This window comes from Heloderma suspectum, chromosome 6 (genome assembly GCF_057233095.1).
Source record: "Heloderma suspectum isolate Gila_16-S chromosome 6, 16-S_ref, whole genome shotgun sequence".
In the NCBI taxonomy this organism is placed as follows: domain Eukaryota; kingdom Metazoa; phylum Chordata; class Lepidosauria; order Squamata; family Helodermatidae; genus Heloderma; species Heloderma suspectum.
The window spans coordinates 54,031,442-54,046,875 of NC_139463.1; the positions used below are offsets into that span (position 1 = coordinate 54,031,442).

General features: G+C 49.9%; 1 protein-coding gene across 1 annotated transcript; it reads left to right on the forward strand.

The window, feature by feature from the left end:
- The first annotated feature begins 721 nt into the window (after positions 1–721).
- LOC146340879 (uncharacterized) lies at positions 722–11,993 on the forward strand. Its single transcript, XM_084804372.1, has 2 exons — positions 722–1,187; positions 11,604–11,993. The coding sequence occupies exons 1-2, from the start codon at positions 823–825 to the stop codon at positions 11,605–11,607; spliced, it is 369 nt and encodes a 122-aa protein (XP_084660498.1). The 5' UTR covers positions 722–822; the 3' UTR covers positions 11,608–11,993.
- The last annotated feature ends 3,441 nt before the right edge of the window (positions 11,994–15,434 follow it).

The window sequence follows — 15,434 nt, forward strand, 5'->3', positions numbered from 1 at the left end:
CGCTGCCTCCCCGGGGCAGGCTCGGCGGGCGATTCTTGGGCCTGCAGCAGCCGCGCCCCTCAGAGGGGCTGCGCGGGAGCACCCGGGGCTGATTGTGGCAAGGCGCCTCCCCGCGGGCACCGGCCCCGGGGCTCGCGTGAGGGATTCCGCGAGGCAGGAGGATGGGACGGCTCCCTGCCAGGCGCCGCTCGTGCGCACGGGATGCCCGAGAGGGACGGGGCGCCTGGGCCTTGCGCGGTCTGTCTGCAGCCGGAGACGGGCGGCCGCGGCGGCCGGGCGCGAAGCGAGGCGGGGGGGCTGCTTTCCGTGGCGGCGGGGATTGTGGGCGGTGGCGGCGGCCAAGCTTTGCCTGGCGGAGGCCGCGCCCGGTGCCTCGAGGAGCGGCTCCCTGACTTGAGAAACGGCAGGTGGCCGCAGGCCGGGAGCGAGAAGGCGGCGGGCCTGCGCACAGCCCCCGCGCCCCGCCGTGCCCGCGCGGCGCGCGCTTCCTCGCCCCGACGGTGCCTCGCCCTCCGCCGCGCCGCGCCCATCTCCGACGCCGCAGCCGCGCTCGCCAGCGCCGCAGGAGCCCCGCCCGCGCCGCCCCCGCCCTGCGAGGGAGGCCGGGGGGCGCGGCGGGGTGCTGAGGCGGTGGCCGCAGTCACGGCCCCGGCGCCCCGGACCTTGTGCGGCGGGCGGACTGCCCCGGCGCGCCGAATGGCCGCCTCCCGCCGCCCCGGAGTGAGGGCGTGGGGCGGGGACGCGACTCGGCGCCCCGACAGCTGCTCCGGTGCGCGGCGCCCAGCGGCCCGGGCTGCGCTAGGGTGGCCTCGCGGTGCCGAGATGAAAGGCTCGGCCGAGGAGCGGCCACAGCGCCGGCCGGCTCCCGAGCAGGCGCCCCGCCCCGCCGAATCGGAAACACGCAGGAATGCACGCCTGGGGGCGAACGAGGCTGGACTGGCGAGCGAAGCGCCTGGGCCCCTCGAAGCCCGCGCTTACGTGCTGAGTTGCGCCCTGTGCGCGCGCGCGAGGCGGGCAGGCGGCGCGCAGCCCGCCGGCGGCAGGGCAGCCACGGTGCGGGGAGCGATGACCTCGTGCTGCTGCAGAAGGGCGCGGGCGCGCCTCCCTCTCGGCGAAATCCGCGAAAGTGGCCGTTGGGGAAAGGCCGGGCCCGCCCCTTCTAATGCCGCCGCCATCCGCACGAGGAGGTCCGTGGGGTTCTCTTGGCGGGAATCCTGGGGTGGGTCGCCATTTCCTGCTCCAGTGGGCCACATTTTGTCCGAACTCTCCGCCCTGACCTGTCCGTCCTGGGTGGCCCCGCACGGCATCGCTTATGGCTTCACTGAGTGACGCGAGCCAGTCTCACAAAGTTTGTGTATTTGGGGTTTGGGTATCCATTCTGGAGCACAAAATGTTAAAAAGTGAAGTAGCCTTGAGGAGGCTTTTCTGAGGGCTTTGATAGCAGAATTGGTGCTTCCACTTTTTGTGGAATTGTGATAGATGAGTTCTGTGATAAGACAGCTTGATTTCGTCGACATTCCTAACGAGCCCAGGAGAGGGCAGGGATGTGCTAGTAAAAAGACTTGGGCTGCATGGCAGGCTCCTGAGCATGGCTAATGGCTCTCCTGCTACTTACTTACATCTGTCTCCTTGAGGAAGGTTTACTACAGGGAGCATTCACCATGTCACCCCCAGAATTAAGAACATTTGCACACTTTCAAGCAGTTGCCTTTTACAGTTAGACCTTGAGCACAGTGAGAACTGGACCTCTCAAGATTTTTATGTATTTAAAATTATTTTTATGCCCCATTTAAGGATGGGGAAGCAACTTAGTGGTTAAGATGCTGAACTGCGGATCGGAAGGTCGGCAGGACAGCAGTTCGAGACCCAAGTGCCGCGTGAAGGAGTGAGCTCCCGTCTTCAGTCCCAGCTCCTGCCAACCTAGCAGTTCGAAAACAAGAAATTGCAAGTAGATAAATAGGTACCGCCTCGGCGGGAAAGGTAACAGCGTTCCGTGCACCTCGGTGTTCAGTCATGCCGGCCACATGACCACGGAAGTGTCTTCGGACAGCGCTGGCTCTTCGGCTTAGAAATGGAGATGAGCACCACACCCTAGAGTCGGACACGACTGGTTGGGGACACCTTTACCTTTAAAGCTCCAAGACTCCTTCAGCTGTCCTGAAATCAAAGTATATCTGGCGCACTCTTCATGTGAAGCTTCCTTATACTGACTGGTGGTCCATCTAGTCCAGTATTGTCTGCTTTGACTGACAGTGGCCTCCCAGGGTCTCAGTCAAAAAGGCATCGCAGCACTCCTACATGTAACTGAAAATGTCTGCGATTGAACCTGGAATGCTGTACATGCATACTTCCACAGATCTTCCCTTCATTGCAGGAGTCTTCCCACAAGGTAGAGAATGTGGCCAATAAGGTGAACAAGTGGAACTTGCAACAGTAGATTGCAATGTGTCTCCAAACAGGAGTCTTGGACTGCTGTTCCAACTTCAGGGGGCAGGGGGAGGTTCGGGAGTGGGGAAAGTATAAAGTACTGCCCCCCCCCACATGCTTTTCTTGAGGCCTTCCTCTGCTGTGCTATATAGTCCAAAATGGGTGGGAGTTTTTAAAAAAGGAAATTCTAAAGGCACAATTACAGACAATTCCAACAAGAAGAAAGGGCAGAAGACAACAGAAGAGGCCAATGTGGCTTCACAAAAAGCTTAGAGATGACCTGAAAACATAAAAGGACACATATAGGAAGTGGAAGGAAGGACAAGCAGCAAAGGAAGAGTGCAGGCAGGTAGCACAGAATTGCAGGGATGGTGTCAGGAAGGCTAAAGCTGAGAACAAGCTGAGGTTAGCGAGGGAGGCTAAAAGCAACAAAGAAGCTTTCTTCAGCTATGTGCCTAGTAAAAGACAGAGGAAAGAAATGGTGGTTCAGCTATTAAATAAGGATGGCAAAACGTTAACAGATGACAAAGAAAAGGCAGAGGTGCTCAATTCCTACTTCGGCTCAGTCTTCTCCCAAAAGAGGGTCCATGACCCTCCTGGCAAAGGAGAAGTGCAGGATGAAGGGGCAGGATTGCAGCTTGAGATCAACAGGCATATGGTCAAGGAACACCTAATTACTTGGAATGAGTTCAAATCTCCAGGGCCAGATGAACTGTACCCTAAAGTAATAAAGGGACTGGCAGAAGAATTCTCAGAACCACTGTCTATTCTCTTTGAGCAATCATGGAGGACGGGTGAAGTGCCAGAGGACTGGAGGAGGGCTAATGTTGTCCCTGTCTTCAAAAAGGAGGAACCTGGGAACTACAGACCAGTCAGTCTGACATCAATCCCTGGGAAAATTCTGGAGCAGATGATAAAGGAATCCATCTGGAAGCACCTTGAAAACAATGCAGTGATTACTCAAAGCCAATCATAGAATCATAGAACAGTAGGGTTGGAAGGGGCCTACAAGACCCTGCTCAATGCAGGAATCTAAGTCAAAACATCCTTGACAGATGGCTGTCCAGCCTTGTCTTGAATGCCTCCAGTGTGGGAGAGCCCACTACCTCCCTACGTCATTGGTTCCATTGTCCTATTGCTCTAACAGTCAGGAAGTTTTTCCTGATGTTCAGCCAGAATCTGGCTTCTTGTCACTTGAGCCCATTATTCTGTGTCCTGCACTCTGGGATGATCAAGAAGAGATCCTGGCCTTCCTCTCTCTGACAACCTTTCAAGTACTTGAAGAGCGCTGTCATATCTCCCCTCAGTCTTCTCTTCTCCAGGTTAAGCATGCCCACTTCTTTCAGTCTCTCTTCATAGGGCTTTGTTTCCAGTTCCCTGAACATCTTTGTTGCCCTCCTCTGAACCCTCTCCAGTTTGTCTGCATCCTTTTTGAAATTTGGTGCCCAGAACTGGACACAGTACTCCAGATGAGGCCTACCAGTGCTGAGTAGAGGGGAACTAGTACTTCCCGGGATTTGGAAGCTATGCTTCTATGAATGCAGCCCAAAAGAGCATTTGCCCTTTTTGCAGCCACATCACATTGTTGGCTCAGCTTCAGCTTGTGATCGACAACAATTCCAAGATCCTTCTTCCTTGTAGTATTTTTGAGCCAGGTATTCCCCATCTTATAACTGTGCATTTGGTTCCTTTTTCCTAGATGCAGAACTTGGCATATTAATGTCATTCTGTTGTTTCTGCCCTGCGCTCCAGCCTATCAAGATCACTTTGAATTTTGTTTCTGTCTTCCGAAGTATTAGCTATCCCGCCCAATTTTGTGTCATCTGCAAATTTGATCAGCATTCCCTGCACCTCCTCCTCCAAGTCATTAATAAAAATGTTGAAGAGCACTGGGCCCAGGACTACAAGACTGATGAGTTCCAAAAAATATTTGTGAATTTAAACTACCAGCGATATCTGGGGACTGGCACTTAAATCTAACTAAACATTTGTTTTTTCCGTGTCTGCAAATTATACTTGCTTGTGCTTCTGGAAGTGGAGGATGGCAGTATGAAAGGGAAAAACAAAAGGTCTGGGAACGTCACCTACCCCCCCCCCCATTGCTGCCCCAGCAAAGGTTTCTAGAAATGCCAGAGGTGAAGAGGAGTTGCTTGCTTTTATAAATACTATGTCTTTTCAGCTATCAGTGCAGTCAAAGAAGCTTGAGACAATCCAGGATTCAATCACTGCCCTCCAAGGGGCTGTGGATTTCATTAATATCTCTCTTCAAAAAATGGAAACAAAGGTAGTGCTAGGAATCTAGGAAGATTAAGTTATTGCTCAGGAAACTGTTATGCAAGCGTCTCACAATACTTTGTCTGCCCGAATTTCCCAATTGGAGGCTTTTACACGCAGAGCGAACGTTCTTATTCTTGGTATTAAAGACTTGGCTGCTGATATATGTTTGGCTGAATTTATGGATAAAATTTTGCATGAGTTATTGGTTTTGCCATCTGATTTTCTACGGGATATTGAGTATGCATATCATGTTCCTGGCTCAATACGTGGCACTAAAGGGACTCCTGGGACTGTTGTTCAGTTTTCACAAGCTTCTACAAAAAATTATCTTCTTCATCTGGCAAGAGAATGAGGTGAGCTGCAGTGGGGACCAGCAAATGACAAGATTATACTCTTTCCTGATTATACGAAAGAAAGTGCTGACAGAAGAAAGCAATTCACAAAGCGAGAAGTTTGGCAAAGCAAAATAACTTGCAATATCACATTAAATATCCTGCTACATTTTGCATTCTTTTTGAAGGCCAGATGAAAAAGTTTTTAAATCCTGATGTGGCCGAATCATTTCTCATTGGTGTTTACATTAAAACAAGGGAACCAACTTTCTTAGCCTCCTGAGTTGGAAGTTAGCCATTTTTACTCTTCCTCTGAAGTCTTGTTTGGGGTTTAGCTGATAGGATGTCTGGGAGGTTTGCCCGATTAAATGTTTGGATATTTTTGTTTTCTTTTTCCTTTGTGTGTTATATTGTATGTGTGTATGTGGGTGTACACATATAAACACATTTTTAGGTATGATATTACGTAAAATAAATAAATGGTTTTTATTTTTTTATTTTTTACTTTTTATCCTTTTCTTACATTTCTTCTTTTTAATTATCATTAATAATAGTATTACTATCAGTATTATGGGATTATGATTATTATTATTTCTAGTTGGTTAAACTTTTAATGTTTACTAATACGTGTCAGTGGAATGGTAATATATGGTTAATGGAAATGGATGGTTTGCTCCCGTTTATTTACTATAAGACTGAGGTTATAACATTGAAAGACAAGGCTTACAGTTTATGGAGCAGAGGATTGAAGATTTAATAATACCTCCAGTGTTTGGAAGAGTGCTGTATAGGTATAATTTGCAATTGGACTTATATTTGGATATTTGGTTTGCTTTCATTGAGGCTTGGATATAATCTTTTGGCTTTCTTTCTTTCTTTCTTTCTTTCTTTTTTCTCTCTTTCTTTTGCTTTCCTCCTTATTTTGTCTTCTTCCCCAGAATACTGTAATTTTGGAAACTAGATTTTGACTATGTTGTTGGTATTGTTTATTTCACTTATAAAAAATAAAATAAATATAGATTAAAAAAAAGAGCACTGGGCCCAGGACTGAGCCCTGCAGTACCCCACTCGTTGCCTCTCCCCAGTTTGAGAAGATCCCAGTGACAAGTACTGTTTGAGTCCGATTCTGTAGCCAACTGTGGATCCACCGGATCGTTGTTTCATCTAGCCCACTTTGAGCTAGTTTGCTTATCAGGATATCATGGGACACTTTGTCGAAAGCTTTGCTGAAGCTGCAGTATATTATGTCCACAGCATTGCCACAGTCCACAAGGGAGGTTACTTGATCAAAAAATGAGTCACATTTGTGTGGCAGGATTTGTTCTTGACAAATCCATGTTGGCTTGGAATAATAATTGCATTGTTTTCAAGGTGCTTCCAGATGGATTGCTTTATCATGTGCTCCAGAATTTTCCCAGGGATTGATGTCAGACTGACTGGTCTGTAGTTCCCAGGTTCCTCCTTTTTGCCCTTTTTGAAGATGGGGACAACATTAGCCCTCCTCCAGTCATCTGGCACTTCACCCGTCCTCCATGATTGCTCAAAGAGAATAGACAGCGGTTCTGAGAGTTCTTCTGCCGGTTCCTTTATTACTCTAGGGTGCAGTTCATCTGGCCCTGGAGATGTGAACTCATTCCAAGTAATTAGGTGTTCCTTGACCATATCGATCTCAAACTGCAATCCTGCCCCTTCAGCCTGTACTTTGCCTTTGCCAGGGGGCTCATAGACTGAGAAGACTGAGCCAAAGTAGGAATTGAGCACCTCTGCCTTTTCCTTGTCATCTGTTATCATTTTGCCATCCTTATTTAATAGTTGAACCAACATTTCTTTCCTCTGCCTTTTACTATGCACGTAGCTGAAGAAAGCCTTTTTGTTGCTTTTAGCCTCCCTCGCTAACCTCAGCTCATTCTCAGCTTTAGCCTTCCTGACACCATCCCTGCAGTTCAGGGCTACTGCCTGTACTCTTCCTTTGTAGCTTGGCCTTCTTTCCACTTCCTATATGTGTCCTTTTTTGTTTTCATGTCATCTCTAAGCTTTTTGTGAAGCCACATTGGCTTCTTCTGTTGTCTTCCACCTTTTCTTCTTGTTGGAATTGTTTGTAATTGTGCCTTGAGAACTTCCTTTTTTTAAACTTCCACCCCTCTTGGACTCCTTTTCTTGTTAGAGTCGCTTGCCATGGGACCTTACTTATCATTGTTCTGAGTTCATTAAAATTGGCTTTCCTAAAATCCAGGGTACGCATTTGGCTTCACTTGGCTTTTGCTTGCTTTAGAATCAAGAACTCAAGTATAACATGGTCACTTTCCCCCAGAGTTCCTGTACCTGCTACTTTATCCATTAAGTCATCTCTGTTGGTTAGGATCAAGTCAAGGATAGCCGATCCTCTAGTTCCTTCCTCTACTTTCTGTAGGAGGAAATTATCAGCAACACGAGTCAGGGATCTCTTGGAAGGGCCATGTTTTGCAGAATGTGTCTCCCAACAAATATTGGGTAAATTGAAGTCCCCCATTACTACTACATCATGCTTCCTTGAAACATTGGCAATTTGCTTTTCAAAAGCTTCATCCTCGTCTTCTCCTTGATTGAGTGGTGGGTAGTAGACTCCGACCACCTGGTTCCTTTTATTCTTTGCTTCTTTTATTCTTTTAACCCAGATGCTCTCGATGGGGTACCAAGCCCATCCTCCTGTATTTCTGTGCAGAGATATGTATTTTTAACATATAGTGCAACCCCACCTCCCTTTCTGTTCCTTCTGTTCTTTTTGAACAAGTTATATCCTTCAATTGCTGTATTCCACTCATGGGAGTCATCCCACCAAGTCTCAGTTATACCTATCAGGTCATAATTTCCCTCCTGTATTAAGAGTTCAATTTCATTCTGTTTGTTTCCCATACTCTAGGCATTAGTATATAGACGTTGAAGACCATGTGTTTTATAGTCTGGCTTTCTTCCTACATGTATCTGAAGACTATGTTTCTGAATCCAACATGGATTTGTCAAGAACAAATCCTGCCAGACTAATCTGATCTCATTTTCTGATCAGGTCACCTTGTGGACTGTGGGAATGCTGTGGACATAATATACCTTGACTTCAGCAAAGCTTTCAACAAAGTGCCCCATGATATCCTGATGAGCAAACTAGCTCAAAGTGGGCTAGATGAAACAACGATCCGGTGGATCCACAGTTGGCTACAGGATTGTACTCAAAGAGTGCTTATCAATGGGACCGTCTCAAACTGGGGAGAGGTAACGAGCGGGGTACCACAGGGTTCAGTCCTGGGCCCAGTGCTCTTCAACGTTTTTATTAATGACTTGGAGGAGGAGGTGCAGGGAATGCTTACCACATTTGCAGATGACACAAAACTGGGTGGGCTAGCTAATAGCCTAAAAGACAGAAACAAAATTCAAAGTGATCTTGATAGGCTGGAGTGCTGGGCAGAAAACAACAGAATGAAATTTAACAGGGATAAATGCCAAGTTCTGCACCTAGGAAAAAGAAACCAAAGGCACAGTTACAAGATGGGCAAGATTTGGCTCAACAATACTACAAGCGAGAAGGATCTTGAAATTGTTGTAGTTCACAAGCTGAATATAAGCCAACAATGTGATATGACTGCAAAAAAGGCAAATGCTATTTTGGGCTGCATTAATAGAAGTATAGCTTCCATATCCCTGGAAGTTCTAGTTCCCATCTACTCCGCACTGGTTAGGCCTCATTTGGAGTACTGTGTCCAGTTCTGGGCACCACACTTCAAGAAGGATGCAGACAAACTGGAGAGGGTTCAGAGGAGGCAATGAAGGCTATCAGGGGACTGGGAACAAAGCTCTACGAGGAGAGACTGAACTGGGCATGTTTAACTTGGAGAAGAGAAAACTGAGGGGAGATACGATAGCACTCTTCAAGTACTTGAAAGGTTGTCACAGAGAAGAAGGCCAGGATCTCTTCTTGATCATCCCAGAGTGCAGGACACGGAAGAATGGGCTCAAGTTACAGGAAGCCAGATTCCAGCTAAACTTCAGGAAAAACATCCTGACTGTTAGAGCAGTACAACGATGGAACCGATTACCTAGGGAGATAGTGGTCTCTCCCACACTGGAGGCATTCAAGACGAGGCTGGACAGCCACCTGTGAAGGATGCTTTGAAAGTGAGCACAGCAAAGCTTTGCAAATTTAAAAGTGCTGCGTAATTCCTTAGGAACTAGTAAAGTGCCTGTTAGTTTGGGTTATGTTGGACTGCACTGGTGAGATAATCCCCTCCCCTTTCTTACTAATACCATGGCCTAGCTTAGCCCAGCCCAGCCTGCTTGAAACAAACTGTGAAGACTTCTTGGAAATTTCAGTTAGTCCAAAATTCAGCTGCAAGGTGATTGACTGGGACCAGCTACTGCGGAGAATGAATCTCGCATGTGCAACTACACCAGCTGGCCCTCTTCTGAGCACACTTTGAAGTACCAGTGGTCACCTTTTACAACTCTAAACAGCTTGAGACCAGCATACCTGAATTAACGCTGCCATCTTGCCTGCCTGCCTGCGCCTTATGTTCATCTGCAGAAGTCAGAGAGCCTCAGAGGAGGGCCTCTAAAGGGGGGGGGTGACTGGAGGGAGGGCCACCTCAGTTAGGGTGCCCCACTTCTGGAGTGCCCTTCTTGAGAGGCTGGCCTGGCACCAAGGTGTAGGCATCTGCATAGCTTTTCCATCAGATATTGACGCTGGTTTTAAAGGAGTGTTCTACGATTCTGTTGTGTTTTATTCTGTTGTGCTTCAGAGGTTTTTATTTTAACTGTCATTTTTATTTCTGTTATCATTGTATTTTGCATGTCTTTAGGACAGAATAGGGGCACGATGAGCACGCACCCAGCAATGTGTGCAAAGGCAGGGCTGGCACGTTCCACTGTTGCAAGCTGCCAGCTCCCCCCTGCCCCATTTGCCAGGAAACTTACCTTGGGGAGCGGGGAGGCAGGGGCAGCATATCCCCACCAAGGATGGGATGGGACTTGCGGTCCCATCATCTCTGCCAGGAAAACAATGGTGTGTGGTTCTCACCGAGAAGGCCTCCAGGCGGTATCGGCAGGAGCTGCATGCCCCGCATTGGTCTCCTGCTTGGGATGCTGGGCTGCAAGTACCTGTGCAATCCCCAGTGGGAAACTCTGCTCCACCAGGGCCTGGGAGTCTCTGCAGCGGCCTCTGTCTCACAGTAAGCTTCTGAAGGCCATGTGGGAGGGGTAGGTGGTAGAGGCAGGCAGGCCCTCTGGGAGTGCTTGCACAGGCTCAACCCATGTGGGTTGTGCTTGCCTCCTGAGGACAGATACCCTGGGAGAGTCCATGCTACATATGTAGGAAGTCCCAGCTTCTACCCCTGGTATCACAGGTGCAGAGGACCTCAACGTGAGACCTTTGGCAAGGCCACCGCCAGTCTGAGTAAGGAGTAGATTACTGCCCAGACACCCCATGTAGGTGCTTCTTGGTTTTTGCTCTCCAACCCCTGAAGACAGAGGGAATGATGAACTCTAAGGAAGATGTCCAGGGTGAAAAATCTGTTTTGGTTAATGGAATGATATATAACTTATAGCCTTAAGGTGAAGCTTTATGTGCTGGATTTGACCCAGAGGCAAATAATTGCCTAAACAAATGATGTAAACAATTTGGATGGTTATGAAAAGGCTATTAAAATTAAAAGTTAACTAGCAACGTGTGGGAAGGCATGGATGGCTGTGAATGAACCCTTTTGTCGTGCAAAGGCTCCAAGGCAGCTGCTAGTTGGCCAAGATGCAGGCTCCAGCCTGAAGGAATATCCGGCGTCTGACTCATCTTTAGTCAAACTCATTAGCAAAGTCCAACGTGGGCTGGGGCGTTCATTCCGCCCGCCCGCCCCCCTCCCGCGGGGGTTGCAATTCGACTGGCAGCAAGGGGGTCGCGTTTCAGCACCTGGACAGCTCTCAGTTTCTGCCCGATGCCAAGCGCTGGGCCAGGTGCAAGTGGAAACGCAACTCTAGAATGGGACTGGCGGCCTTTCCGTTGAGGGAACCAGCCCCTGGGATGTTGTCCCTGGGTGCCGGAGAGGTCTTCTGATCATTGAGGGGGGAGCCCCCAATCCCCGCTCTCCCATTTCCCTTTGTCTTCTGTCTTAGGTCCGTGGCTTTCAAAGCGTGTTCCAGGGAATCCTGAGGTTCCCGAGAAGCTCATCCATGAAAAGGGCAGTGGTGAGGCACAGGCCTCTCGTAGACCACGACTGAGTGCACAGGCTCCCTGCGTGACGCGGCCACCGGGGGGTGCTGGGGGGTGGGCAAGGGCTGCACGGGCCGCTCGTATCCTGTACCAGCGGAGTGTGTGGCCTAGGACATGTCCCTGAATCTTCTGCAATGCATATGGCTTCTCCCATAGGAAGCAAGTCAACATGAACCTGGAATGTGGGAGTTTGAAAACCACTTCCGGAGATTATAAGCTTGTGGAATGGGGCTTTGTTTGCTCACTTGTTCTTTGTATCATTCCTAACCGGTCTAGCTTTTTGACAGATAAACTTACAGACACGTTGCGATAATACTCCTGCTTCCTTTGGCCCTTTGCAGGTGAGAGGATTTTGTTCTGTAAGAACGTCCTGCTGTTCCTCTGAGGCATCAGAATGCTGGTGGCATAGAGCTGAATGGAAGTCTCGGTGAGATGGTATTTGCTAGCGCTCAGTGTCTGTGCTTCGCATCTTTGAGGTAGGAAAGGACTCTCCTGCCTCTTGTCCCTGTGGACAGACTAGCTGGTCATGGGAGGGCGCTCTTTGTTGTCTTGCCTTCCTCAGCAGTATATTTGTTGCAGAAGTGGGGAGGTTTACAAGGCTTCCCCAGGAAAAGGAATTCCTGACAGGCTCCACCAGTCAGGATGAACCTCCTGACACACCCTGGTCTGTCCAGATGCTTAGGGAGTTTTTCAGCCCCATTGCCAAGGACCCCTCCCTTCAGCCCAGACCTAGGAAAAAAGGAAAATAAAGGTGCTTTGGACTTCCATTCCCAAAGCCCAGAAATATAGAACTTAAAAAATTTTAAGTTTTAATTTTAAGCCTTGTGGGAAGCTCATGAACATGAGCTTAATTTTTCACCTTTGAAAAATCCTAAAAACACAAGTGGTTGTTTTGTAGCCATGTGGTCACACAGGGAAGAGTTTAGCGAGAAATCCCTCTTAAAACAACATAGCCAAATGTTCAGATATTGGGGGTTGGACTCGATGGCCTTGTAGGCCCCTTCCAACCCTACTATTCTGTGATTCTATACTATACTATTCTATGAAATATAAAAATGGAGCTTATTTAAGAAATGGGCGGCGGGGGGGGGGGGCGGCAAAATTAAGGCAACAATCACACACAGAGAGATAATTCCAGATAAAATCAATGTAGGCAGCCTAACTAATCTAGTAACATGTTACCTACATGAGTAGAGTCTTGGGTTCCAGGGCATATGCAGAGTTCGTTGCAGAGAGGATGGTCTGAGAGAGAGCCTATATTGTGCTCCATTTAGAGGGTATGTCAAGAGCCAGCGTAGTGTAGTGGTGAGAGTGCTGGACTGGGAGCCGGGAGATCCGGGTTCTAGTCCCCACTCGGCCATGGAAGCTCACTGGGTGACTTTGGGCCAGTCACAGACTCTCAGCTACTGGGTATTTAGGGGGGCTGAAAGGCCAGGTTTGGCGAGTCCTGTTTTGGGGAAGGGGGTCCTGGGATTGGGTCCTGGGTGGTCCTCACTCACAGGGAGGTTGGGGCCGGTCCTGGTGGTGGGATCCTTTTCCTTGACATAGAGGGAGCAGTGGGATAAGACACTGAGGTTATTCAGGTTGGTTTTTGGTATAGAGGGATTCGGAGAGAGTGAAGTGTGGGAGCTTTTGAATTGCACCCCAAGGTTTGTTATTTTGCTAGTTTAGGAACTATGCAGTTTCCAGCTAGGGCAGGTCTGGGACAGGAGCGTAAAGTTTCATTCCAGCTGCCAAGGCTGGATGCTTTTGTCTCCGGACTGGAGGAAAATGGCGAGCCACCCCCTGTGGCTGTTGCAATGACTGAAGGTTACCATCGGCCAGCAAGAAGAAGCAGGAGAGCCTGATGCCTGGCCCCAGCAGCAGCAGGCAGGAGAGCACGGAAAGTTGGAAGCAGGCCTTGTGGGAAGCTCATGAACATGAGGAAAGACTGATGATACTCCGGGTTGAAATTCTGGGGCTCCAGTTCTGTCTTTTGGAAGAACAACTCCCCTCTGGCTTCCCTGACGAGATTGTTGCCCTGGTTGGTGGCAGAAGTCCGGTGGCTCTGAAAAATGCTGAGCCCCTGGCTGGCCAAGTGAGCGTAGACTGGCAGTGTGATACCTCGTGTTTGGCTAATGCTCAGCGCCCTGCGAACGGGAGAGGAGTGAACTTGGTTGAAGAAAAATTCAGTAGCTCTCCCCCGGTTGCTAGCTGCAAGAGCTGGAAGGAAATCGGACACTTTCAAGGAGACTGCTCAAAATTAGCAACGAAAGCGGCCTTCAACTGCTGCCATTCCCCAGGTTGGGGGCTGTTATGACTGCAAAGAAATTGGACACTGGCCAAGACACTGTTTGGAGCTGGCAAAGGGGAGGCAGAGCCCAGCTGCAGTGGGAGGGAGTATTTGCTCTGAGAAGCCCTTGTCCAGTCTAGAAGTCTCCGGCCGGCCGGAGTGAGATGAGAGAAAGTTTGCTTAGCTCCAGCGGACCCAGAAGGAGCGACCTGCTGCCGCTTGCTGATGAGACAGTTGGCCCCTCAGCAGCACCTCTGCCCAAGCCCACAACAGTCGAGACTTTGGTGCTGATGGGACTGGGGGGGGCACGCGCAGCGGCATCACTGTCGTTGAGAGCTGCCCGCGAGGGCAGAAGGCCGCTCCTTCGGTGTTGGTGCAACTGCTGCAGGCCGGACAGAGAGAGTGGAGCCAGAGGCAGTTTAGGGAGCGTGTTACAGTCAAGGGAGTGGAGCTGGCGGGGTGTCTAGACACAGGGGCACATGTTGCTATGGCTGACCGGAAGTACATGGAAGAAGAGCAGCTGTGGGAAAGGCAAACTCCCCCCGCAGCTCCTTGCAACTTCCCGAGTCTCGAGGGTCCTCGTGCTTGGGTGAAAGTGGAACACTGGGGCCGGACGGGAGCGTGAGATGTCTCGGTTTGCGAAGGCGCTCCGCCTGGTGTCCCCCATAGTGTCACTGTGGGACTTGACTCATTGCTTAGTCTTGCCCAAATGAAAGACAGTGCCCACAGCCAAGCTGTCGAACTGCTGGACGAAGAGGCAGGGGGAGGGAGAAGGAGTGCTGCCCCCTGAGGGGAGTGGGGCTGCTCCTCAAGCGCTGCTGGCTGTGTGGGGAAGGATGGAGCAAGGAGTTGGGGCTTTGCTAGAGGTGGGGCGGGAGTCAAGGGCTGAGGAGGAAAAAGAGACGCTGTCCAGAGGGACTGTGCTCATTCCAACGCCTAACCCTGTCCGAGCCTCCGAGTCTACATTGCAGAAGCATCAAGATGGAGTGGCGTGGGGCGGTGCGATCGTGCCCCCTGCCCCTACTGTGCACCCATAGGGCACTTGGGACTTCTGATCAAGGATTTGCCTTAGGGGACAGTGGGGCGAAGTGGACTCTGCAGAGACGGTTAGCAGTGCCCCAGGTCCTTCGAGATTGGGCTTATTGTTTAGCCCAAGAAGCTGCCGGGGTGGGCAGTTAGGCACTAACGAGATTCAGTGCCGGGTGGCCAAACGTTTTTCTCAGCCCCCAGTGGTTATAGCTGGGGAAAACCTCTGCAAGTTCTGTGCTGTGTACCAGAACATGGGCTTTATTTGTGATCACCTGGGGGCACCATTCTACCCCTCCCTCTGGTTGAGGTTCCTTTAGAGCCGATAGACACTGACCTGTTGGATTTTTCTCTAGCCCCTATGACAACAAGGGAAAGACTTGCCCCTCTGTTCTATATTACTGTGATGATGCTGGCTACAACCTTGCTTTTTGTTTGCTCCTGCCTGGGAATGCCCCAGACTAGTGTTTCAAATTGGGGCTCCAGGTTTGTTTTGGGGCTGCTGTCAACAAGGGGGGTGAAAACCTTCTGCAGTGTCCCCTCTTATTTTTTGATTGCAGGGTTGGTGGCATGGCTTAGTCAGATGTTGGGCAAGGTAATTCAAGAAAACTTCACCAGGCTTCCTGTTGAGGGAGACCTAGCCCTGCAGTTTCTGCTTTTTGCTGAAGGAGATGTGCCTCTAGAGAGTTCGAGTTTCCCATCGACCATGGTATCTTTCTGGATAGGTTGTCTGGGTTGGGAGTTGGAGGCACCTACTTGGATGGCCGATTCCAGAAGGTGGTGCTGGGGGATTATTGCTCTGTGCCATGGGGTTCCACAGGGCTCTATTTTATCCCCCATGCTGTTTAACATCTACATGAAACCGCTGGGGGAG

What these genes read in the sequence shown, in the direction of transcription:
- LOC146340879 (XM_084804372.1), top strand. Translation starts at nt 823, where the DNA reads ATGAAAGGCTCGGCCGAGGAGCGGCCACAGCGCCGGCCGGCTCCCGAG.